General features: G+C 31.6%; 2 protein-coding genes across 3 annotated transcripts; both read left to right on the forward strand.

Moving 5' to 3' along the window:
* Positions 1-501: 501 nt before the first annotated feature.
* LOC132759918 (uncharacterized) lies at positions 502-3,889 on the forward strand. The gene is made up of 4 exons (XM_060751799.1): positions 502-628; positions 1,217-1,382; positions 2,884-3,102; positions 3,635-3,889. Exons 1-4 carry the CDS (start codon positions 557-559, stop codon positions 3,859-3,861), a joined length of 684 nt encoding a protein of 227 aa, XP_060607782.1. The 5' UTR covers positions 502-556; the 3' UTR covers positions 3,862-3,889.
* Positions 3,890-19,039: 15,150 nt separating this feature from the next.
* On the forward strand, positions 19,040-25,872 carry LOC132759916 (sodium-dependent glucose transporter 1A-like). Of its 2 annotated transcripts, none has more exons than XM_060751792.1 (6): positions 19,040-19,197; positions 20,196-20,320; positions 21,750-21,879; positions 23,740-23,895; positions 24,306-24,458; positions 24,713-25,872. In XM_060751792.1, the coding sequence occupies exons 1-6, from the start codon at positions 19,143-19,145 to the stop codon at positions 25,636-25,638; spliced, it is 1,545 nt and encodes a 514-aa protein (XP_060607775.1). In that variant the 5' UTR covers positions 19,040-19,142; the 3' UTR covers positions 25,639-25,872. The 2 variants fall into 2 exon arrangements, with proteins under 2 accessions (XP_060607775.1, XP_060607776.1); XM_060751793.1 differs by having other exon boundaries at positions 20,199-20,320.
* The last annotated feature ends 1,060 nt before the right edge of the window (positions 25,873-26,932 follow it).

A 26,932-nucleotide genomic window follows, 5' to 3' on the forward strand; every position in this document is an offset into this window, starting at 1 on the left:
CGATTAGCTCGTGCCTTATTTACTTTCTACCTATTTATATATTTAACAATAGCAAAGGATTATCAAAAGGAACGTTTTTATATTTCTAATTTCTTTTGATATTTGTCATATTTACCGATGCTATAAAAATGAATAAACTATAAAAACAGCTCACAAAGAGAGCGACGTTTAAGCGACTGTAACTTTTTAACATCTGGAAACAATGTGATCTCTCGGAGGCATTAATCACAACAAAATTACATGAAAATTGCAGACTCGGTTTGATTGAGTCTGTACATTAAGACGTTTTAATTTTTCTTAAAAGCGTTGAGGAACCATTTTGTTTATGCAGATAGACGCTACGTTTCAATGAATGATAAAATAAACAATCTTGAGAATAAAACTGTTAAAAAACTTCTAATTGGGAAACAAAAATACGACAGAGACTGAAAATACTGAGTGTCTGTAAGCATTAGCTTACAACTGATCATTTATTTTATTGATGAAAAAGAAATGCTCTCAATTAATCTTTGTGAACGATGTTTTCATGAGACTTTTTGACATATTTTAGCTGTGTATGTTGACCTCCCCAGTGCAATACGCCAACCTACCACAGACTATCTACAAAAGTCAATGCGGGTCAAAACAAGTAAATTACATACATTGTATATAATACATGTTTACGATACAAAGCGATACAATATTATGCTATGTCCACTGCAATATCATGCAAAACAGTACAATGTATGATTATTTACCATCAAACCACTTGGTCCTCACCATTAAAGGCTCGTATCCCGACAGGGACTTTGGATTTGTCTATGTGAGTAAGCTATCCAGCTAGCTTAAGGAACGTCGGCGGTTCTACACAGGTGCTCGTTCGTTCTAAAATAATACACGGAAGGGTACCTGAGGTCTTCCTCCACCAGTAAAGCTGAAAAGTTGCAATATGATATATACCATGTTGGAGTGACGTAAACACCAACCAAAAATATTTAAAAATTACAAAAAAAAAACTGTAAAAATATAATATTATTGTACAGCATCTAAAGGTATCTGATAACATCTGAAGGTATCTGATAATTTTGATAATTTTACCTTTCTGTAACATTTCAATTCTACAATGTAATCAAGATTTTATGTCATTCTTCCTTTCCTCAGTTGATAAAATTATGTTGTCAAATCAGGAATATTTGATATAAAGAAATTCAACATAATTTCGAGCTCTTTAAAACAGATGTGTGACGTATTAACACATTTGCCAAGTGACCCAAGATGTACATCGTTGTGTTGTGGCACGGATTATTGTAATGATCATTGTGAAGTTCCAACACATGTTACAACTGTTAACCAGCATACAATACAAGGGCACATAACTCATACGTCAGATCTAACAACTAAAGGTTCGTTTTATATATCTGAAACTAATAGATAATGTTATAAGATGGTCAAAGGTGGCTCTCCCGTATTTTGATCTTTTCTCTTGTTTATACCATCAAGTAAACCTATCGATTTACACATGACTGTATGTCGTAAACTGTTAAAAAAGATTCAACTGAGATTTTATTTGTTTGGGTCGTCAGACCAAACAAATAATGGTAGCGAAATTTCAGACCCTGATGTGCTTATTTGCAAATACCGAAAGTAATCAAAACTCCTCGAAGCGGTTACTTCCCTTTATAAGTACACAAACGCTGAAAAATTAAGGGAAAATCACTGCGTAAAGATTGTCAAATGACAGGCGCATTAATTTTCAAGCCATTCTCGGGGAAGAAAAAATAGTTCCCGATTGGTCGAAGTTTTCTAATATTGTGTTATTCTTTACAGATAAACATGCTTATGTTAAGCGCCATGATTATTTACATCAGTGTTAAACAACAGGTTTACCGTGAAATTAATAAGGGTTACAAATCCTTATTTAGGATATAATGTGGTTTTCTTCAAGCAGTTGTCTTAAAACTTCGGTTACACGCTCTGTTAGGACGCGAGAGGTCTGGAGTTCAAATCTCAGATACGGCAATTTTTTTTAATTGTTTAAGCCAAATAAACATTGAATTGAAAATTAGTGTTGCAATTAGCCTTATAACCAATTTACTACAGTTATAACACTGGAAATAGCATTGGTGGCACTATACAAAAACAAATTGTTTTATAATCTCACAACCTTCACCTTTCTGACATTCTGAGACCCAAACAAATTCAGCACCTTCTGTGCTTTGATTTTGTACATGACGGGACTAGTAATAATTTATTTTTAAGATTTATCTATTATTTGATGAAGGTATGAACCAATAACTTGTGTGCAAATTTTCAGACTATTCTCTCATCCTGTTTTTCCAAAGCAACCATTTTTATGTGCAAAATGACCCCAAACGCACTTTCCTTAGATTCGCACAAAAATGATTTTCAATTTAATTCTTAGTAAATTTCTATGTTATGATTATGATATAGATTTTCCATATTTTTTACTTTATTTATGATTTTTAACCTCAGCAGATTAATTTTACCTGCAGTGAAGTATTTCGAAAGGATTTTGGGAACCCACTTGTGAAGCAACGTCTTGCAAGACCCTCGAAATATAGAAATTATATAGAAATAAATTTACAAAAGTAAAACCACGTGACGTAAGGCTTTCGGTGTGTGATCTAGAAAATGATGACAGTAAACATTAAAAAACTTTCTATTTATCAGTTACTATACATATAATGAAAATGAATAAAGTTAAAACTAAATAAAAAAATGTTATGCATTGTTTCATATTTATACTTAATTTCTTTTATTATTAAGGTTATCGATATCACGCGCCAAAAGCGTCACTTGTGACACCTTGAAATAATATAATTCCACTAATGTTAGCAAATGAATTGAATCTTTAATAATGATTTTATCTCGTTTATTTTACAGGTTATACTGTGCAAACAACAAAGGCACAACAGTTTCATTGCAACATATCCAACAATTACGTACATTTGTACACAAGCACTGTTCACCTGTGTGTTCACTTTGTAAGGCACCAGCTGAATTTCACCGACGCTCGCATGGCGTGTCAACACGAGGGAGCAGACCTCGTTGTCTTAGATACATACGAAAAGTCTTTAATACTGAGGGGCGAACTAGCTCGTCGTAAATTTGATTATTTACTCGTTTTTTTGCTATTTTTATGTTTACATTAATACCAGTACCAGATACAGAATTTTGAGTTTTATTTTATTTATTACTATTTGGTTAGATTTTTTTTTTATTTAAAAATAAATCAGTAATTGATATTGTTAGAAACTATGTGCGCATGAGCGTGTGCGTGTGCATGGATATTTTATCAAAAATGATAACCCCTTTCACGAAAAAGAGAAAAAATGCAATATGAAACCCCTAATTAATACAAATGAACAACAAAATAACACTACCTGTTTAATAGTAAAAAAGATTTGATGAACTGGCGGACGGATCAAAGAATGAATGAATAAACTAAAATGATAAAAAATAAATGAAATTTAAAATATTTTAATACTACTGTTTCAAGTGACTACCTCAGCAAATGAACAACACACACAAAAAATGCCATTTATTTTCGGAGACAATATTAAGACCGTTAATGATGTAAAAAGAGCGTGTAACATAAATTAATAATTTGACTTAAATTTATAAATCTTTTCAGGGAATATACATAGATCATTCTGGATAGGTGCTAGCGGTTCCAAAGCTTCCAATTTATTCTCTTGGGTTAATCGTTCCCACGTGGACAGGTCTGAGGCCGACTGGGGTGAAGATTTGGAAAATGTTTGCGGGCATGTGGTACAGGACTGCGTAGCTATGGTGAAATATGGCCACAAGTGGACAACATGCAATTGTGGTAGACATTTCTATTACGTTTGTCAACGATAATGAATAATGAATAAAACAATAATAAGAAGTTATAATTGTATTTTTCATTTCTATAAAACTTTAATCATGAGAAAAACGGATTAATTTGACATCTTCATATATTATGCAGATACATGTACTAAGCGTCGATAAAGACACAAGAAAAAACACGTGAGGAAGATAAATTCGATCAAATGTATAAGTAAATAAAAATAAAATAGCAGACTCCGGCATAAAGTATGCCTGCTAAACAAAAAAAAAAAAAAAACATTAACAAAGTAAAAACAACAATAAAAACACAACAACAGGAGACGAAAACCGCATGCATATACACTGTCAACAATATTAAATTTTATTATGGATTGACTAATACATTATTTAGAATACACCGAGAATTGAGTATTAATGCAAAAATCAGTCTTTCTTCTCTAACCCGATCACGATTATACGTACATTCACTTCTAAAAATTTAAGTACAACAAGAAGTATCTTTACAAAATATACATCTACTCGGACTAGGTAAATCTTATTTAACTTGCATCGTAATTCCGTAGTTTTGTCATAGCATTTAAATAAATGAAACACTGCAATATATGTTGTACCTTTACGTCACATTTTAATATACATATTAATATATGCTTCATTAATATACAAAATTATATCAATGTTATATCAATACAAATATTGGTATATCATCGGAGGAACCTTTGACAAAAGAGGATTTCGTTAAGTACTTTTGTCAAATAAACTTGACAGACTTATGGCAATCATAGATTGTGTGCGTTCGTCCGTGCCTGCGCGCGTTTCTGTGCGCGTGTTCATGTGTGTGGTTTGTTTACTCTCGCCGCCGGAAAAAAAAAACATATGGGCGAGCATGTACTTTATTTACAAAGCTACTATTTATTGGGAGCTGATATTTGTTTATTTTATATTTATGTCGGTACATGTGTTTATGTTTGTGCCATAATTCCCGTATCAAGGTCGTTTCTGTCCATGCACAGTGGCATTTGGACTATAACATGGGAAAAGTAAGTTAAATACACTTAAGATGTCCTATAACTAGGTGTTAAACATCCACGTAAGCCCTATGTAATACATGTTTGCGTCTTGGGCGTGAGGGATGTTGCACTAATTCATTATACCTCACGTACAGACTCAATCAGTCTGCAATTTTCATCTAGTTTTTACGGTGTCCTTATCGTGCCATTTAGAATGTCGTCCGTCGCGTCTAAGGGTAGACACACGACAATGCGAAGTGACATCGCGACAATGCGAAGCGACGCTCGACAACGCGAAGCGATATGCGACAATGCGAAGCGACGCTCGACAGTGTCAAACGATATGTCGCACTGTCGCCTAGAAATGTCGCGGTAAAAAAGGGCGACATTTCAGAGATGTCGCTTCGCGTTGTCGAGTGTCGCTTCGCATTGTCGAGCGTCGCTTCGCGTTGTCGCGATGTCACTTCGCGTTGTCGCGATGTCACTTCGCGTTGTCGCATTGTCACTTCGCATTGTCGAGTGTCGAGGTTGGTAGAAGTGCATACCACGACACTCGACAATGCGAAACGACAACGCGACAATGCGATACGACGCTCGACAATGCGAAGTGACACTCGACATCGCGAAGCGACATTTTTAAAATGTCGAGTAAATGTCGCGTTATTTTTATGATTTTTACACCGCGACGCTCAACATTGCGAAGCGACACTCGACAATGCGAAGCGACACTCGACAACGCGAAGCGATACTCGACAACGCGAAGCGACACTCGACAATGCGAAGCGACATTTGGAATAATATCGTATCGCATTGTCGTGCGTCTACCGGTGCTTGGTCAGAATTTACTAACTCACCGACAAACGGTGCGATCATGGAAGGGGTCGCACTAAACTGCTGACGAATTAGCTGACGATATAGAATATATAAGGAAACTGCTGACCAGTTAAACAAAGAAGGATTATCGAAAACTGCTGACCAGTTACACAAAGAAGGGAAACATTGAAGGTGTCAAATTGCCGTTGGTGATATTACAGGCGAGGTCGAGAAATACTTGATAAAAATGTTTTTTCAAGATGTCAATATTACAAATGATACATATTAATTATAAAAAATTCAATTGATATATATTGTATATTTCTCAATTTATTTTGATATAATATTTTATTTAAGTACCTGAATGAATTTTCTTTATGTGTTATACATTGGTTAAAATTTTAAAAATGTAGTCAAAATATGATGTACGAAAAATCATAATTTGTTTCAAGTACGTTTATAAAACTATGCATCATAGGTTAAAATATATACATGTACATATACGTAATGTATATTTTAACAAAATATAATTATTATGTCGTATTTAGTGCAAATATGAAATAAAGTGATTTCTGTTTCCTTATTTGTTGTTCGTATAATTGTATAAGTAATATTGAACAAAAATTAATAATGTGCTAATTGTTATAGTTAATAAGCTTTTATTACATTTATAAACAACATGTTTCCACAGATATCCATTAAACTGATAATTTATCGAGATCGATATGCCCCAAGGTCATATTAAAATCGATTTCACACGCGACGTGTCATTCTTGATTTATCTATGACAAAATACAATAAACAGTCAAAAATATGTTATTAAAATGCTGACCATATTGTAGAATCTGCTGACCAGTTAGATATATAGAGAAAAATATATTTAAATGCTACGAAATTGTTACTCATTATGCAAATTTAATATATTTAATAAAATAATGTCGACATTTCATTAAGTAAAAACACTGCTGACCAATTTAATGTTAATTCAAATTGATTTAAGCCGTAAAACTCTCTTATTATATATGGTCAGCAAATTTAACGCTCTTTACATTCAGGCGAGAAAATGCTGACCAGTTAAACATATAGTAGAATCTGCTGACCAGTTAGATATATAGGGAAACTGCTGACCAGTTAGATATATAGAGAAAAATATATTTTGTCGTGAAATTTTAATTCATTTTATAATGTACGAAATTCAAGATATTGTATAAAATTTTGTCGACATTTAATTAAGTAAAAACACTGCTGACCAATTTAATGTTAATTCAAATTGATTTAAGCCGTAAAACTCTCTTATTCTATATGGTCAGCAAATTTAACGCTCTTTACATTCAGGCGAGAAAATGCTGACCAGTTAAACATATATAGTAGAATCTGCTGACCAGTTAGATATATAGAGAAAAATATATTTTGCCGTGAAATTGTAATTCATTTTTATTATGTATGCAAATTCAATTTATTTTATAAAATTATGTCGACATTTAATTAAGTAAAAACACTGCTGACCAATTTAATGTTATTTCAAATTGATTTAAGCCGTAAAACATATATAGGGAAACTGCTGACCAGTTAGATATATAGAGAAAAATATATTTTGCCGTGAAATTGTAATTCATTTTTATTATGTATGCAAATTCAATTTATTTTATAAAATTATGTCGACATTTAATTAAGTAAAAACACTGCTGACCAATTTAATGTTATTTCAAATTGATTTAAGCCGTAAAACTCTTCTTATTCTATATGGTTAGCAAATTTAACGCTCTTTACATTCAGGCGAGAAAATGCTGACCAGTTAAACATATACACATGTAGTAGAATGTGCTGACCAGTTAGATATATAGGGAAACTGCTGACCAGTTAGAAATATAGAAAAAAATATATTTTGTCGTGAAATTTTAATTCATTTTATAATGTACGAAATTCAATATATTGTATAAAATTTTGTCGACATTTAATTAAGTTAAAACACTGCTGACTTATTTAATATTAATTCAAATTGCAATTATTGCTTTTGAAAATACATTTTTTTTTCCGTTACAAGATTTTTCTATTGAAATATCACTAACAAGAGATTTTGATAAAACTCATAACATCATAATTCTTTATAAAACATTAATTCAAATTTTTGCATATCTTTAGAGGTATAAAAAGCTGTTTAATTTATCCTTTTAAAATCACGGATTTATATTACATGTAGTAATGTAAATCCGTGTTAAAATGTATGATATTATGGTACTTTAAATGTATATATTAATTTAGTTTATAAACATAGTCATATAAATGCAAAAATTAAAAATATAATTAAAAGTTTCAAGTTTCAAGAGTTTATTCAGCATAAACATACAATATGTTCATTGCCATACATATGATATAATGTGCATGTAATATGACAAGAAAACAAACAAACAAACAAACAACAAAAATAAAATACATTTGGTAACAATGAGAATAACCCAAACAAACACACACACACACAAAAATATTTTTGAGAAAAGTGTAAAGAAATAGTAATTATTCAATATGTATTTAAACAGTCAGATTTATTGATTATACGTATCTCGTTTACATGTAGCTAGGTATAAATACTTTGCCAGTTTATTTATAATACTTTTTTGGCAAGATGTCATAATATTTCTAAATTTCTGGATACTAGGCCAAGAACAGTAATAATTAGGAAGGCAACGATATCTTATTTCTCTATAAAAGGGACACACTAATAGAAAATGATACTCATTTTCAACAACATTCATGTTACAACGTAAACAGATTCGTTCAGATCTTGGAATATTCCTGTGTCTACCTTCCTCTATCAGTAATTTGTGAGCAGAACATCTAAATCGACATAAAGTAGTACGATAATTTAAATTACTAACACACAACAAATATTTTTCCGCAACATGTTCATTTTTTAAATATGCAATAAGTTTCTAATTTAGGTAAACTGTTGATTTCACTTTGCCATTGTTGTAAGTATTGATCCTTTATTCGTGCTATTAAAATATTTAGTTGATCATTTGTAATATTTTGATTATTCCATAAAAACGGAAAACCTAACTCATTCAACAAATCTCGTACATCACTGGACCACTTGTTTAATAAAACATCATTATTATTTCTCATACTATAAATTCTATAAGTAAGTGTGTCGTTATTCTTAAGAATTCTGTACCAAAATTTCAATATCCTTATCTTTCTATATACAATTAATGGAAATCTTCCTAATTCTCCATACACTGTTGTATTTACAGTTTGTTGCCTTACACCTAACAAACTGTTTCAAAAATTTCAAATGTACTCTTTCAATGTCAGGGGCTTTATGTAGCCCCCATATTTCTGATCCATAATTTAATATAGGTAATATCATGGTATCAAATAATTTTAATTTATCTGGTATCTCAAAATTAACTTATCAAATAATGCATTTAAAGAAAACAAAGCTTTTAAAGCTTGATTAGCAAGCGATTTTTGTGCTTGATAAAAACGACCATTAGAAGAAAGCGTCACACCTAAGTATGTAAAAGTTCTCACAACTTCTAGTTTTTCACCATCATAGAATATATCATAATCTTGAGTTCTGTTTCCAGATTTACAAACCATGACTACAGTTTTATCAGTATTAACAGTAATATTCCATGCTTTACAATACATGTTCATGTTATTTAACAAATTTTGTAGACCTTCAACAGTATATGAAAAAAAAACAGTGTCGTCAGCAAATAATAACATAAACATCTGTATTTCATCTAGACTGAAAATATCATCAGATTGAGTCAACATACAATTATACATATCATTTATGAAAAATAAAAACATAAGAGGAGACAATGGCTCTCCTTGTTTCACGCCCATAAAAGTTTGGAAATCATCTGTCAAAGAACCATTCACCCTTATACATGATCTAACGTTGTCATACATAATTCGTAACATGTTGACTATTTTTGAAGAAGCTCCATTTGTTATAAGTTTATACCAAACACCGTCCCTGTAAACAACATCAAACGCCTTTTTAAAATCAATAAAAGCTAAAACAGTTTCTTTTTTTCATTGTGTAATATTTTGTTTATGATAGAATTTAAAACAAAAATACAATCTATTGTACTTCTTCCTTTACGGAATCCAAATTGAACATCTGTCAATAAATTATTACTATCAGCCCATTTCCTTAATCTATTATCTAAATAAAATTGAGAAAATTTTAGCAAAAAACGCTTGTAAAGTGTTATCCCTCTATAATTATTTACATCATTTAAGTCTCCCTTTTTAGGTACTGGCACAATAATTCCTTTAGTCCAACTAATAGGATATATACAATTGAATACATATAATTTAAACAATTTACAAATCACTGGTGCTAAAAATTGCTTACATTCTAAAAATATTTCAGGTATAAGTAAATCTTCACCAGCACTTTTACCTCTTTTAAGTGAAGATATAGCATGATCAACTTCTTCTACACTAAAATCCTTATCCAGCTCATAAACAACATTAGAGTTAAAGTTATCATCACTTAAATTCGCCTCTACATTTTCATCATTAAAAATATCACTACTCGTAAATAATTCTTTAAAATGATTTAAAAAAATCATCTTTACTTAACGTACTACTGTTTTTATTATAAGATTTTTAGCTTCTTTATTTCAGACCAAAATTTTTTGTGGTTGTTTTTTCGATAGCTCGTGCATTTTGTGTTTTTGATTTTGCTTGTACTTTGATATTGCTTTTCGCTTAGATTGTTTATATCTTTTCTGTTGATAATCAATAAGTTAACATTTTCAGATGATTTTATCATATCTATATTTTTCTATTAGCTAACCTCAATTCGCGTCGAGCATTTTCACAGTCTTCATTAAACCACGGGCTTTGAAATTTCCTTTCACTCTTTTCTATCTGCATCTCTATAAAATATGCTTTTTGAACAAAATTAGAAAAGGCTTTATCATAAAGAATACTTGACAAGTCACTTATTCCACTATCTTTAGGTCAATATCTGACGAAATAATACTATCGACAATATTACCAATTACGGGCATTTCCCTTGACATAATATTCTTTAATCTATCAACTTTCTTCTTTAAAACGAAGTTTTTACAAACATTTGCACTATAACATTATTACATAAAAATTTTCACAAAATACATCAAACTTATCTGTATAGGCGCATGTGTTGAGCATGTATAAACATCGTGGACAATAAATTCAGAAATAAAAGGAAATAACTCGTAAGAGCATATAACGTAATCAATCAAACTATTTCCATTCGAACTCATATTGTAAAACCACCAATCCAGCATCGTCACCACAACGCCCATTTACAATTTTAATGTGAGCTACTTCTACATATATCTAATAATTTTATACCCGAGGTATTGACAGTTTCATCCATAGAAAATCTATGAGGAAAATTAGATTCATTAATACAATATTCATTTTCATCTAACACATGTATAAATCTATCAAAATCTGTACAGTTTTGTAAAATATCAGACCTTTTTCCGCATCTTGAATTCAAATCGCCAATTATCGACACGGTACCTAATTCCGTTATATTTCGAATGTTTAATTCAAGTGACTCTCAAAAATCCAATTTCATGCAAATATAATAATATATAGAGTTACTGGGTGGTATATAAAGAAAACAAACATACATATCTTGTAATAATCGAAAAAAATGCTTGCAAAATTTAACCCATATTATACCTGAGTAATCTATTTCACTAATACTTATTCCATCCTTATATATTTCTTTATAAAACAAACAAATACCGCCATGACCCCCTCTTAGACTTTAAGCTTTCCCTTCTAGGAACTTCTACTGATTATACCCATCAATACAATAAGTGTCTTTATTACGCTGCCAAGTTTCAGAGAAAAAATAAACATCAAAATTTGTCACAAAATTCAAAAAGTCTTCATCATTCAAACAGTTTTTCAATCCTTCTACATTCCAGGAAACAATGTTCAAATCACACTTTTCTCCGTGACCCTAGCTTGATCCTTTTGTGTTGATGCTGGTTCCTGGCTTGAACAGCTTGTTGTCGATGAACAGCTTGTCTCGTACAAGTTACCGCCCTTTTTCCCGCTCCTCGTGCCTTGATCATTTCCGGTATTAGAGCGCGTCGTCTGTCCATGACCTCTTGTGGGAACTGATCTGAAACATTAAAGGGAGAATTGCGCAGATTTACTTTTCTAAGTTGTTGTTTAAGCATGAATTTAGATTCTTTTGTCTTTAAACCGGACAACAATAGGTCGAATTTTTCCAGGTGTAAAAGCTCCGATCCTATGGGCTACATCTACAGCTATTTTGGTTTCCGGTCCAGATATATTCAAAACTTGCGAGCAAAAGTCATACACTTTATTAATACAGTTCTCAGTAACCGTTTATTTGGTAGAAAAGGTGTGCTATTATTGAATGTTGAATGGTCAGTAACTAGGTCATTACTGTCTGTGTTTGATACCTGTCCTGAAACGATTTCTGATATAAGGGGACTCGGTCTCTCCAGTGTGCTATCATCACTGTCCATGTAGTTCTGTGAAGCTGTAGCTGATTTCGCGCCTTCTGGAATGCCAAAAAACAACATATTTAAACTCATGGATCTACATTTAATGTCAATCATGTCCTCAACCATTGAATCATTACTCAATTTCATCTGTAAATTGTCATTCTCTAACACGTGAAAATCGTGCTTTAACTTAGCAATATCATCTCTGTTTGTGTTTGTACAAGAAGATAACGTGTCATATTGGTCACTTATAAATTTCTGACTATTTTCAATCTGTTCGATCTTTTGATCCATACTATTAAGCCGTACCGTTATAGCGTCCACTGATGATTGAATGGAATTCAGTTGACCCAGTTTAGTGTCCATTTTCTCGAGCCGAAAATAAAATATTTTGAAGGACATCCCCCTGATTATTCTGCTGGGAATGCAATGGCGAAACTGGACTTAGATTCGTGTACGTCGGAGAGTAAGGATAGACTGGGGGAGCTATATAGTTATTAGTTCCTGCAATATTGTTCAAGTGAGATTGCGATCCAGTATTTTGATTTGGGGTTTGTGGATATAGTATATTAATAGAATAAAAGTAATTTCCCATCTTTTTATTAACCCCTACGGCGTGTTTATATAACTTCACACCTTCAATGTTTCTCTTCTTTGTGTAACTGGTCAGCATTTTCCGATAATCCTTCTTTATTTAACTGGTCAGCAGTTTCCTATATATCTATATCGTCAGCTAATTCGTCAGCAGTTTAGTGCGACCCCTTCCATGATCGCACCGTTTGTCGGTGAGTTAGTAAATTCTGACCAAGCACCGGTAGACGCACGACAATGCGATACGATATTATTCCAAATGTCGCTTCGCATTGTCGAGTGTCGCTTCGCGTTGTCGAGTATCGCTTCGCGTTGTCGAGTGTCGCTTCGCATTGTCGAGTGTCGCTTCGCAATGTGAGCGTCGCGGTGTAAAAATCATAAAAATAACGCGACATTTACTCGACATTTTAAAAAATGTCGCTTCGCGATGTCGAGTGTCACTTCGCATTGTCGAGCGTCGTATCGCATTGTCGCGTTGTCGTTTCGCATTGTCGAGTGTCGTGGTATGCACTTCTACCAACCTCGACACTCGACAATGCGAAGTGACAATGCGACAACGCGAAGTGACATCGCGACAACGCGAAGTGACATTGCGACAACGCGAAGCGACGCTCGACAATGCGAAGCGACACTCGACAACGCGAAGCGACATTTCTTAAATGTCGCCCTTTTTTACCGCGACATTTCTAGGCGACAGTGCGACATATCGTTTGACACTGTCGAGCGTCGCTTCGCATTGTCGCATATCGCTTCGCGTTGTCGAGCGTCGCTTCGCATTGTCGCGATGTCACTTCGCATTGTCGTGTGTCTACCCTTAGACGCGACGGACGACATTCTAAATGGCACGATAAGGACACCGTAAGTTTTGTTGTCATTAATGCTTCCGAGGGATCACTTTGTTTCCAGATTTTATACGTCACAACAGCAGGTGTCAAGTGTCGTGTGGCAGCTGTAAAAAGTTGCCCCGTACTTCACTTCAGTACAGTGAGTTAGCCAATAGCGGATCATAGCCAATAACGGATCAGTCAGTAATTTAACAAAATATTCTTCAACAGTTTTGAGCTTAAAAATGTTTTTACCTTACATGCATGTGCATTAGGATGTTAGCTACTTGACAGCGGAAAAAATGTAAACATCCGTGTAATTCATATCAGATTCACTCAGATGCTTAACCAAGCGTTTCCGTTTCTCGTGAAATTTAGCACCGTTGACAACGCATATTTGAAATTGTTGCCTTATTTATCATAAAAATTCGAAAGATATTGGATCAAAGCTGGTAGATATTTGATGCCCAATATGTTAACTACCTGCAACATCAACCGTTTACAAAATACTTCAGGAATAATTTTGATAGCGCTATTCAAACGAATTGCACCGATTTGTCCAAAAGCGGGTCATGCAATTTTATAGGAAGGGACCGCCTCAAAGTTATACAACCTGTTATAAAAAATATTTTTTTTTAGAAAATTTTAGTTTGTAGACCAAATAAATAAATAAATAATATAAAGTTTAAATGATTTATGTTAATATTACAACTGAATTATGCAGTCCATGCCAAAAAAGGTATTTTATGCAGTATAAACAGCTGCAACAGTTAAACACTGTTACAGGTTACATGTACGTAGGTATCCAGTTTTTTTCCAGACTTATATATATATCATCATAAATCATTGTTATTAAAAAAATCATATACAAAGAACATATTTTACATATTCAGTTATCTATATGACATATATATATATATATATATATATATATATATATATATATATATATATATATATATATATATATATATATATATAATATATATATATATATATTATATATATATATATATATATATAATATATATATATATATATATATATATATATTGAGACTTGTCCACACCCAGCGTCTGTGTCCTGATTTCAGTTTAAGATTTTTGTGCAGTAATTTTACAGTAAAATGATTAATTTTTACATATACATTTTTTTCCTTTAAGCATCAACTTTAAACTTCAAATCATAATTAATGTTCCTTATCATCGACCACATCTAATGTGACAAGGTTGATAACTCTGGCAAAACTATTTCCGTAATTATCTCCCCTTGGATTAAGATTTTTTCATTAAAAATATTATTTCTTACTGCAACTTCTTTATTTCTTAATGTAGCCACTTCAAAACTTCAAATATATATGCGCCAACATGATTTGTGAAAGACCTTTTACAGAATTATTCCTACAGAATATGTGAGGAGTTACTTCCTCTTTGAACTATGATTTTCTTTTAAAACTTCACATAAGTTTAGCTCTTATCATTCCTTTTATTGAAGGGATTAATTTTAGATTTCAAAATTGTTGTCTTTTCCATTAGAGTATAGGAATTGTCTGACATGGTCACTTGCATGTCATATGTCGCTCAAATATTGAACTTATACGTGGATTCTTGATGTTGATACAGAAATACATTTATATGATAATTTTGTCCATAGTCTTGTCTTCCTTTAAATATAAAAATGTGTCCAGTAATTGATTAGTCGAGTGGAGCTTTTCTCCTCTGACAGCTCTTGTTTCATATGCTAACAAAGACATTTCAATGCAAAATGGGTCAAAGTATTAAATAATAAAATTATATTTAATGAATCCATGCTAGCTCAATGTTTATTTGTTTTATTGTTTCAGATAATGATGCTTCCAAAGGCTAAAGGAAAAGAAAAAAATGTACACAGAAGTCCAGCCCTATGACCTAAAATTGTGTTGATGTGCCGTTAAACCCAACAAAAATACAATTTTTCAGTTACAGTTTTTGTCTGTTACATATAACAATAAAGAATTCTTTTTTACTTAAATTACATATTTTTAAGCTGTTGCTAGTGTTTTATAACAATTAATTGTGACATAGAAGTTCATATCCATTTGTCTGCACAATCAGAATTATTATTAAATTGCCTTTTATGAATGATAGTCAGAATTGTTTTACACTAGTACATGTATTTTGTTATGATTTTGTTCGTTTTTTATTGCAGATTTTTGTAAGGAGGAGTAAAGCAGTATATGTTAAAAATTTTGTTTGATTTTCTTATAAAATATATCCAAATCATACTGACCACATAGAACATGAAAATTTCTAGATATTGCACTTTTAGCTTTTGTTTCACAGCAGCAGCAACAACAACAACAACAACAACAACAACAACAACAACAACAACAACACATTAGGGTTGCAGTTACTTTAATCAAGTTTTACATAGAAGGTGTTTTCATGAGCTGCTTTGTCCCCTATAATCCTGAAAAAAAATATGCATTTAATGTCTTGTCTTGTGGTTGTTGCCTACACAAATCATTGAGTTCACCATTATAACAATCATAACATTACTATGTTAACCACAATCGTTCAGTTGCCTCTTGAATTCTTTACTTAGTGGTACCCTTTACACTCTGATATTCAGGGGTGACATATATTTGTGCAATATTTTCTTTGTTTAGGACGAATTTGACAGAAAATTTCGTGTTTTGAGACAATCCCCCATTCGTATGTCACGTGATCCGCTAATGGCTGATTTGACCCGTTATTGGCATGTTTACTAGATGTTTTGAAAAGAGTAAATGCACCATGATGCATTCAAAATACAAATTCACAAGAAGTATACCGTAAAAGAGGAATAAAAATACTTCAAATCTACATACATTTATTTAAGAATTTAAAAATCATTCGTTCATAAACACTAAAAGTTTCACTAGTGATCCGTTATTGGCCAACTCACTGTATTGTTATATTTTTCTGGTCCTTCAGGATCATTGATGCCAAAGCTATTAAGTGTTGAGAATTGAGTAACGCCGGTGCTAGCGGGCGTGAGGAATATTGCACTTATTCATTATCCCTCATGTACAGACTCAATCAAACCGAGTCTGCAATTTTTATCTAATTTTGTTGTGATTAATGCTTCCGAGGGATCACTTTGTTTCCAGAGTTTTTTTGTTATTTGGTCACGTGCACTGTAAAAGGCATATGGTAACTTCCAAAGTAAGACAGCTGTAGCTCCGTGCATGATTCCAGGCATTAGCTGGCCGATTTTAAAAGGCCAGCCTCGGGAGGACTGGGAATCCGAGGCTATATACAATTCTAAACAGTTCGCTGATAATAGAATGTGAGACACCTTAACTAAATCTGGCCATTAATATACATGAACATGCACAGTGTTAAAATATCTGAACTTAAAAAACTAGACTTTTGCTTGAGAACAAATTGACATTTTTTTGACTTTTTAAATAATTTAAGTCAGTATCAGCTGCATATAAATGACTATTCACTTGGCTGTTTATTTGTGTGAAGATACAAACATGTATATACATAGTAATTATAACAAAATAGTTCCAGCGTTCATTTTCTACATAATTTGACCTTTAAAGTATCTTTTAGGTCGCAGTTTATATTGAATTCGGATGACGTATACAATCCTCACTCAATTTTTTCTCATAAGCTTGTCAGAAAAAGATCATTTTATGTTCTTAATTATGTATATTTTTACACTTCTTTATATCATGCTTTCCAGTGTTTTATTGTAATATATAAATATATCAGATGATTGCATTTTGATAAACCACTATTGAAATTTAAAAAAAAATAATTTTCACTGTAGGCGACTATATCTGAATGCGGATGAAAATAATACCATAGCTAAATGGAATAACCGGTAAAAATAAATGCCGTCATGCGTAAATTTTGCTTTTTTAGGAAAAGAAAGCCGATGTCATCATATATCATGTAAAAATGCAACAAAATTTGAGAATCTAACAGAACTATATTTCAAAATTGATGATGTGACGCCATGTTGTGATGATGTCTTTAAGGAGAATGCGCGACGTTACGCGGCAAAATCAGTAAACATACTTAAAATCCCTTAAAAATCATCAAATTATAAGAAAATTTATTTGCTTTACATATAAGATTGAAATATATCATTCGTGAACACCAGCTATTCTATTTTCACTCGTGGCTATGCCACTCGTGAAAATATTGCATATGGTGTTCACTCAGTGAAATATGTTTAAATCTTACATGCATAACAAACAAATATCCTCTATGCATTTAACATAATAATAATAATAATAATAATAATAATAATAATAATAATAATAATAACTTTATTTTGAGAAGGTGACATATTAAGAGTACATAATAAACATACAACTTATTTCCAATATGGCCTTCTACACATATATAAACAGAAAATAGAAATAACAATTGCTAACATTATTGTTATCAAAATAACAATCGTACTGAAAATGATGATGATGATGTCTTTGAAGACCATGATGACGAAGCTGGACGCTGATGTCGATGGTGATGATAATGACGCTGATTATGATGGTGATAATGATGATGATAATGATGATGATGATGATCGTAACGGTGATGATTATGATAATCATGACGCTGATGATGAACCAATTATTAGGATGGTGATATTGATGATGATCAGATGATGATGACGTTGATGAATAGATGCATGTAGATGATGATGATGACGACGACGTAATGTTTGTTTGTTGTTGATGACGATGTTGATGATGATTCATTGATGATCATGAAACGCGGATGATGAACTTATTAATAAGATGGTGATATTTGATGGATGATCCAGCTGATGATGACCGTTGTTGATGATGACGTTGTTGATGTGACTGACGTAAAAGATGATGATGATAAAAAGGTTTAAATTTAAAGCGAATGATAAAAGGTCACTAATAATGAGCATTAAAATTATTTTTATCAAACAACGATCACTTTATGTATATATTCAATCGCCTAAAAGCAGTAGTAGTGTCAAGTGTCTTATGATTTATAAGTGTCCATTGTTATAACCATTTTAAACAGTCTATATCAGTCATGAGTCACTTATAGTAATTAAATTGTCATGTCTATTTATTAGAATTATTATTGCTATTAATATATTATTCAAGTCACTATATTCTTATGTATTGGTACGACGCTCGACTTATGAAAAATCAGGGGCGGTAACTGAAGTCACATTTCAGAATTAACTGTGAAACTTTTTCCTTTCTTTATCATATTCGATAAGTGTAGAATTTGTGTTTTGAAAGAAAAAATATATATAAAAAGAAAAAGTAACTAACTAAAGTGATTTAAACCAGTCCAGTTTAATACGGCGTTTACTTTTGTTTTTCCGTATTTTATATAATAATGTTATATGTATATATAAATGAACTATTAATATTGATTCCATGAAATGGCCCGGATGGTTAAAGTATAAAGAAAGGGAGATCACTCTGAAATAAACTGATAACAGGCGTAAATTGCGTAAACAATTTGATAAAAAAGAAGGCACAGTTCATTACGTTAAAATCAACTAAAGGTAAACAAAGATATATTATTATCTCAGTTTTAAATATGGATAACGAAGAGGAAAGTCAAAATTTAAATGAACTAGCGGGCACGGAACTAGGTATTGTATGTTATGGACATATAAACAATAGAAAAAAATGTTTTATCTATTTATTATTTATTTATATTTAGTCACGATCGTTTATTCATAGTTAAAGTACCGGGTATGTACATGTGCACGTTTTTCTTGTGATTTTAAATGCGATACTTTTTGTTATACTTAACACTTCAAATTATGATAAATAAATAAATAAATAAATAAATAAATAAATAAATAAATAAATAAATAAATAAATAAGTAGGCGACCCTTTATATCATATTCTTACATTGGATCTACTTTTTAGATAAAGTTATTTCTTTTTTTACTTTATTATATTTCATAATAAGAAACGTAAAATATATTTCTGTAACATTAGATTGTTTTCAGGACTTTGTTATCTTAGTAAACTAGGTATTTTTATGTTGTACATTGTACTTACAAATGCTGAGCGAGGTTTTACGAATTGCGATACACTTTCCATTTTCTTACTTTGATTATTGTTATCCAATTTTTTTTTATTTTTCTGCAAAATGTCGTTTTATCAAATTACATAATATGATTTATACTTGAATCATTTTTCAATAGAAATTGATTATGTAAATATTGAATTCGTGTATGAACATTTAAACAACATGCCTCCAAATTCATGCTAATTTTCATGAAAATATTCTAAAATGTTTTTTAAAAGTAAAATATTGTGAAGTGAATAAAGAAAGTAATTTGCACATTGAAAATGGCACTTGCAATCCATAAAAAACAAAACAAAAAGAGGTAAAATATGCATAAAAAGCTCTTAAAGTGTTAGTCATGCAGTAGAAATATGATGATAAATACTGCAAAATTGCTTACAACATGGAAATTATTACATGATTCTTGAATCGTTTTATCTTGCTTAAAATCTTGGTACATTGAGAAATATTTTGGCTTTTCTGCAGTCATATAGCTTTAATAATCGAATATTAGTCTACTCATAAGTCGTGTGAAGATATGTACTATTTTTATTTCATTTATTACCCAGCAGATGCGAATGTCGTTGAAAGTGGAACTCGTATGTTGAGGTCTTTAACAAAATTCAAAACCGACAAAGATTTCAGGATAAAAATCATAAGAACTTTGTTGCTTTTTTGGACCTTTTTTGGACTGGTAAGCAATTTTTCCTGATTGTTTTTTTCTCTTTATATTATTTTCACTACCTTTTTGTCAAAGTCAAAGATTTGAGTATGTTTAAAAGCAATGAAAATACATAAAACAACAACAACCGAAATGAATGTTACATTATTATACTAGTTTTAATTTGTATCGACATTCGTTTAGCTAGCACTTCAATTTGTATCTTGCGAGAATCAATATCACCCTTGAATAGGACAATCGAGTCTAACAACCACAAAGAATTATGACGCCCCTAAAATGAACAATAAAAAATAAAACACCAACACCACCACCAACAACAACAACAACCATTCTCTCCCTCCAACCTCCTGAAAAACCTGAACGGCAACAACAACAGCAGCTGCACCACTCTTTTCCCTAAAAACCCTAAACGACAATAAAAAACAAAAAAACAACAACAGCAGCAGCAACAACAGCAACAAAACCACAAAAAAACAACAACAACAAACAACAACAACAACAACAACAAACCAAAACACACAAACATTAAAGGGGGTATCATTTTGTCTCATATAAACATTTGATTTGTGCTTGATTGATATTGAGACCCGATGTTAATTAACTCATGAAATCTATCGGACTATCTTATTGCGTCACTGATCATTGATAATGCTTAGGAATGTCTTTTGTTTTTTCTTCTTTCAAAATACAGCTATTTATATCTGTTGACGTCTCAATTTTAAACACGTAACATGTTTCGGTTTCGAAAGTTTCTGAGTTTCTATTTACTTGGCAAGAATACAAGTATTTATTTGTTTTACATATACTATATAGGTCAAAGTTACTATATAGATATGCATATTTGTAGTTACATAAAATATGACATAGAAGTGTTTGATAAATAGATATGAAAAAACAGCCAGGTGATAAATAAAAAAAACAATACACAAAAACCCTGTGGTTTTTCATCATTGTCACAAACTGAGAATACTTGTTGAACCATGCCAATAATAATAATAATAATAATAATAATAATAATAATAATACAACATACTGGGCCAAAATTATATTTTAGTTTAGACCTTGCAAAATTCGAAGTCGCAATCACTTGAGATCCTCATTTTTGTACGTACGTCACTGATAATGAATAAAAATCCTTTCAGTTGATGAAAATAAAATAAAAAAAGAAACAAACACTGGAAATAAATAGCATAATCTTAATTTACTCACCCCGATTTAATGAAAATAATTGAATTAATGCGTATTGGCAATACCAAGTGGTTAACGCACCTGACTGATAATCTAAGGAACGATAGCATCGGTCCCATCCCGTGAGCGGCATTGATCAATACACCATTAGCACATATTAAACTAAATGCTTCCTACACAATCAAACTTAAATGAATTTTGTATAAACTAGAATAAATTAAATGATATATTATCATAATCATTTTTATTTCAGGGATGGATGACCGGTCAAATAGGACCGTCGTTTCCGGATTTACAGCTGGTTGTCCAAGAAACGTTGGATACAGCGTCATGGTTGTTCACCATCTATTCTTTCGGATACATGACTGGCTCTCTAGGTGGAGGTAAAAAAGGAGTGCTAAAATTTTAACAACTCGTATTAACTCGGCCAATTTTGTGTTTTCCGTAAACAATAGTATCTCGTGATGTACTTCTTTTTCTATATTACATAAACACGTATTTTCTTAAGCTGAATTCTAAATTTGAAATGTCTTTACACACTCGGTCATTCCCTATATTTAGTAAATGAATTATGCTACATTTGTATTTTGACGGTGTTTATTCTTCATTTATTAATTTTTCATACTTATTTTACGTATTAGATGTATAGTTTCATTTGTTGTTATAAAGAACATGACTCTTTGAGGATGCTTTTAAGCTTTCCTAGACTCTTTAATTATAATGTCCATAAAACTGGCTACCATGCAATATTCAACATTTTTTTTATACGGAAAGCATAAATAAGACCCTTGTCAAATAGATGGTCATTTAATATTCATGAGGCACGGAAAGTGACGGAAAGTGACGAAAAGTGCCGAATCGCCACAAAATTGACCTAAATATCTTTTAAATCGCTATTAATGAATCAGATATAAATATGCGTTATCTGATATATTGTTTACATTATACGTCCACTAAGTATCTAGATAATATATGTTTGATAATGACAAAAATTGTGCAAATGCGCACACCAATTATCTTAATCGTTTTAATCCATTTATTAATGATCTTATTTATTTTTCCCACTTATTGATATCTAAATTAAGATAAATATTGATAATACACCACAAAACAAAATGATAGTAAATGATCATTTGATAGACCAAAATTATTAGTACTTTAAGTTATTTAAAATTAAACGATTTCTCCGTATGAGGACAATAAAGACATTCCTGGAAAAGGAAGTTATATAACACACAGGGCGATAAGTTTCTAACTACAGATAACATAAGCAAGTCGCTTGCGTGATCAAATGTATCTGTTTATCTTATTGTTCACTATTTTCCTCTTATCAATCCATTTCTGAATGACTCAACACTTGTCCCTGACATCAAGTATTTTCCGCGGCCTACCGACAGTGGTCAACAATTTGAACATTCCTTTGCACTAGATATTTACATGTATTCAGTTTTGGTCTACAATTTTCAGCAACGTTATAGTAAAACATACAGAGAAAAGATATCACAGAAAGAAAAAAAAACAACAAAAACAACAACAACAACAACAACAAAAAAAAAAAAAAAAAAACAAAAAAAAAAAAAAAAACAGAGCACTCCATGACACACGCTACGATTCACATTCAGCACTATAAAATCTATGTAAACATACGTTGATAAGTCAATCCGCATTTCGTAATATACCGTAGATATATTTTATCGTGATTTGGTCTGATCTCTTTGTAAAGATATGACACAGTATTACGATACCTGATTTTAAAGATATTAAAATCGAAAGTTCGCGTAGCTGAAAGCACGATCTTTTGTGAAGCTGTGAATGCGAAAGATTAAATGTCACCACGGGTCTTTCGTAAAATATCACGATATATATTTGAACAAGTACATAGCTTGAGGTATTATGTAATATATCATATACTCGTCTTGAAGATTGTCTAATAATGTGTTTCCAGCTGCATCATCATCATCATCGTCGTCATCATCATCATCAACGACAACAACAACAACAAAAGTCATCAACAACAACAACAAATGGAAAAACAAGAGAAACATATTGTACAAATGCAAACAAATGAACCTATATGAATGACAGAATAATAAAGAATAACATAAATAACAATCTACCTGCTTTTTAAAGATTATTTGTGATATAATTTATTTACATTTGCGGGGTGAAATGAAACATAGATTAAATTAAATTTATTGAACCCATCGACTTATCTAACCGAGTGCAGTTAATTTATATTGCAGGGTTATTGTTCGACCACTTTAGCAAACCACTCGTGATTGCACTAGCTACTTTGATTCTGGCTGTTACTACAGTATCTCTACCTTGGTGTAGATGGTTCACATTGATGCTTGTAGTAAGATTCGTCTCGGGACTTGGTGCAGGTGCACTCGACACAGGTAAGTTATTGAAGTTATTTCATTATCTGTTATTACAGTACACTTAGTATGTTAAGATTTTCTGTTTCCTTATTTACATTGAACAAAGGCTTTAAACATAACTTATATAAAGATTTAGAAAAAGCACCGAATTGTTTCGAGTTGACCACTTTGAGTACACAAGGTTGAAAACTATAAATTCTCAAGTGTTTCAAGCTTTTCTTACTTCGCTCATCGCGTTTGTTAATTCTGCTGAATTGAGATACATTCTAGTACCTACCATTGATTTACATTCTACCGAAAATATGAACTTATTTAACAGGTAGGTTTCTTTTCATTTAGCGCTTCGTAGCAAAACATAGTAAATTATATGTTCCTGTGCCTGACATTTTTTTATCAAGAATATGTATGCATGTATTGTATCTTTAAAGGTGCAAATGCCTACGTGATGTCTTTTTGGGGTGAAAAGGCTGGTCCTTACATGCAAGGACTTCATTTTTGTTTCTCCATGGGTGGAATAGTTTCGCCATTGGCAACCGAACCATTTTTAGCTGAACGATCTTGCCATTATCTTAACTTGACAGGTATTCCTTATTTTGTTTATCGTCATTACATGCATATTTTTAATTGATTTTTATATCAGACTCTTTCATAAGTATTTAAATTTTATTTCTGTGAAATCTTTAAAGGTAACGCAAATTATGCATCGGACTTGTAGTCACTGTTGTTGATGTGTTCAAGTTGAAACGAAACAATATCAAGAAGTTAATATAAAACAGTTTAAAACCTTGTTAATTAACATTGTCTATTTTCTATACATATTTATTATTTATTTCAGAGTCTAAGGTCAACCAATCAGATGCAAACTTGACTTTAACGGAATACGTGTCAAATAATGCTACTGGAAATAAATGTCAAACTACGGAGTTTGCAGAGACTTATATTTACCTCGCCTACATTATTTCATCTGTCGTAATAATTACAAGCTCCATTCCATTTTTCGTCATATACGTTCGTGAAATATTAAAAACTTTCCAAACTCCAACCCAAGAAGTAACATCAGAGCAACCTGACGAAAAAGAAGTGGCTGAACAACGGATACAAATCATCATGTCGAAAAGAGCGCGAATTCTTATATTATTTTTGATATGCCTCTTTATGATGGTTTATTGTGCCGTGGAAGACACGTTTTCAAGTTTCCTTGCCACTTTCTGTATCCGTTACTTCGGCTGGACAAAAGCCACAAGTAGCTATGCGACAAGTGTCTTCTGGATGGCTTTTGCAGTTGGTAGATTCCTGGCAATATTCATCGTGAAAATGTTTAAGCCCGTCAATCTTCTATTGTCATACAGCTCTTTTCTGATACTTGCTTTCGTAGGCGTACTAATAGCATGTTTGACATCAATTACAATCATACTATGGGTGTCTATATGCATTGCTGGTTTTTCTATGTCCCTCATTTTTCCAAGTGTGTACTCATGGACAGAGGAAAGCATACTTCAGGTAACAGGGAAAATCTCATCATTCTTTGTTATAGCTGGCTCTATCGGACTGATTATTAATCCAGTAGTGTTAGGATACCTCATGGAGAAAATGACACCCCTTTGGTTTGTTTATCTCCTGCTAGGGAAAAGCTGTTTCTCTTTAATATTGCTCTTTGCTGTATTGACACTGGTGAACTTCTTTAAACAAAAGGAAGATTCTAAAACGGTAGATGCGGACGATGGGACGGAAATGGTACCCCTTCAAAAAATGCAACAGTAGTGGATTAAAAATGACTTATCAAAGAATAGGACTATATGATTATTGAATAAAACAGTTTCTATGTTTTACTACAGACTCAATCAAACCACGTCTGCAATATTCATGTAACAATGTTATTTTTAATGCTTCCGAGGGATCACCCTGTTTCAAATGTTTATTAGAGTTGTTAGTTAGACGTATAAACTACTTGCATATGCATGTATATATTTCAAATAAAATCACAAAAGTGACTTATTTGAAATCCTTTCTTTATAATGTCATTCTCTTTTATATTAATAAAAAAATATGAATATTGGAATAAATATTTGTCAGGGACGTGCCACGGCTTGTTTCAAGTAAACGCCCGGTTCAGGTCTTTGGCGAAAAGGTCGCTATTACTTGTTATTTCTATGGGATATCTAATCAATGAAATGTCATTAATTGTAATTATATTGACATTATTCATAGTTTTGTAAGGAGCATCAGTATGATTGGATTTAGGCTAAGGTGTACACTGTTTAAATAGTTTCAAAGCTATTTAAAATTAGTAAAACATAACTAACCAGGGGTCCCTATTGTAATTATGATGTGTTTTATTTGTCTTTTTAATAAATCTATTTTTTTTTGTTATTTTTCTTTGGGTTCTTCTAACCTTTGCATGCGATATAATCAAGGAAAATAACGTTTAAAATGATCTGTATAACAAAAATGCAAACATAACAGCGTAACAATAAGTTTAGGTTCCTTAAAATATTTAGAACTATACGTCACTGTAACAAAATATTAATTATTGTTTTAAACAGTTTCTCAATTTTCATTTGAAACATTCAAGTTACCTCATTACATTGTTAGATGCGTAACGCAGATACAACATAAAACTTTCTAATGTCGGTGAAAATAAATAGATTGAGACATGACGTGCTTACACGGCTATACACTGTTCTCGTTGTATAATTATGAATGTTTTATATGTGTAGACTACTTATATTAGATAATATATGTCATTATATGCAGAATTATGCAGTTTATTTCTATACTCAATAAAATAAGACAGTAGAAAATAAAACAGAAGAAATAACTTTGTAAAGTAATATATTATGTGGATATTCTTTTACAGTACATTTACTTACATTAATTAAAAAAGAAAATTCGTTCCATATGGCTATGAATCCCTTCCTTCCATTATGCTACAAACGCCAAATGCAGAGAAGATTTAATTTTGGATATAAATGTAACAAAATAAATGTTTAGTTTTTAGTAAAAACTTTTTACCGATTTTGTTTTTCTGTCTTACATGTATGATAATTGTAATATA

The sequence above is a fragment of the Ruditapes philippinarum genome, unplaced genomic scaffold, assembly GCF_026571515.1.
Source record: "Ruditapes philippinarum isolate M1 unplaced genomic scaffold, ASM2657151v2 ctg6176_1_1_1_1, whole genome shotgun sequence".
Lineage (NCBI taxonomy): Eukaryota > Metazoa > Mollusca > Bivalvia > Venerida > Veneridae > Ruditapes > Ruditapes philippinarum.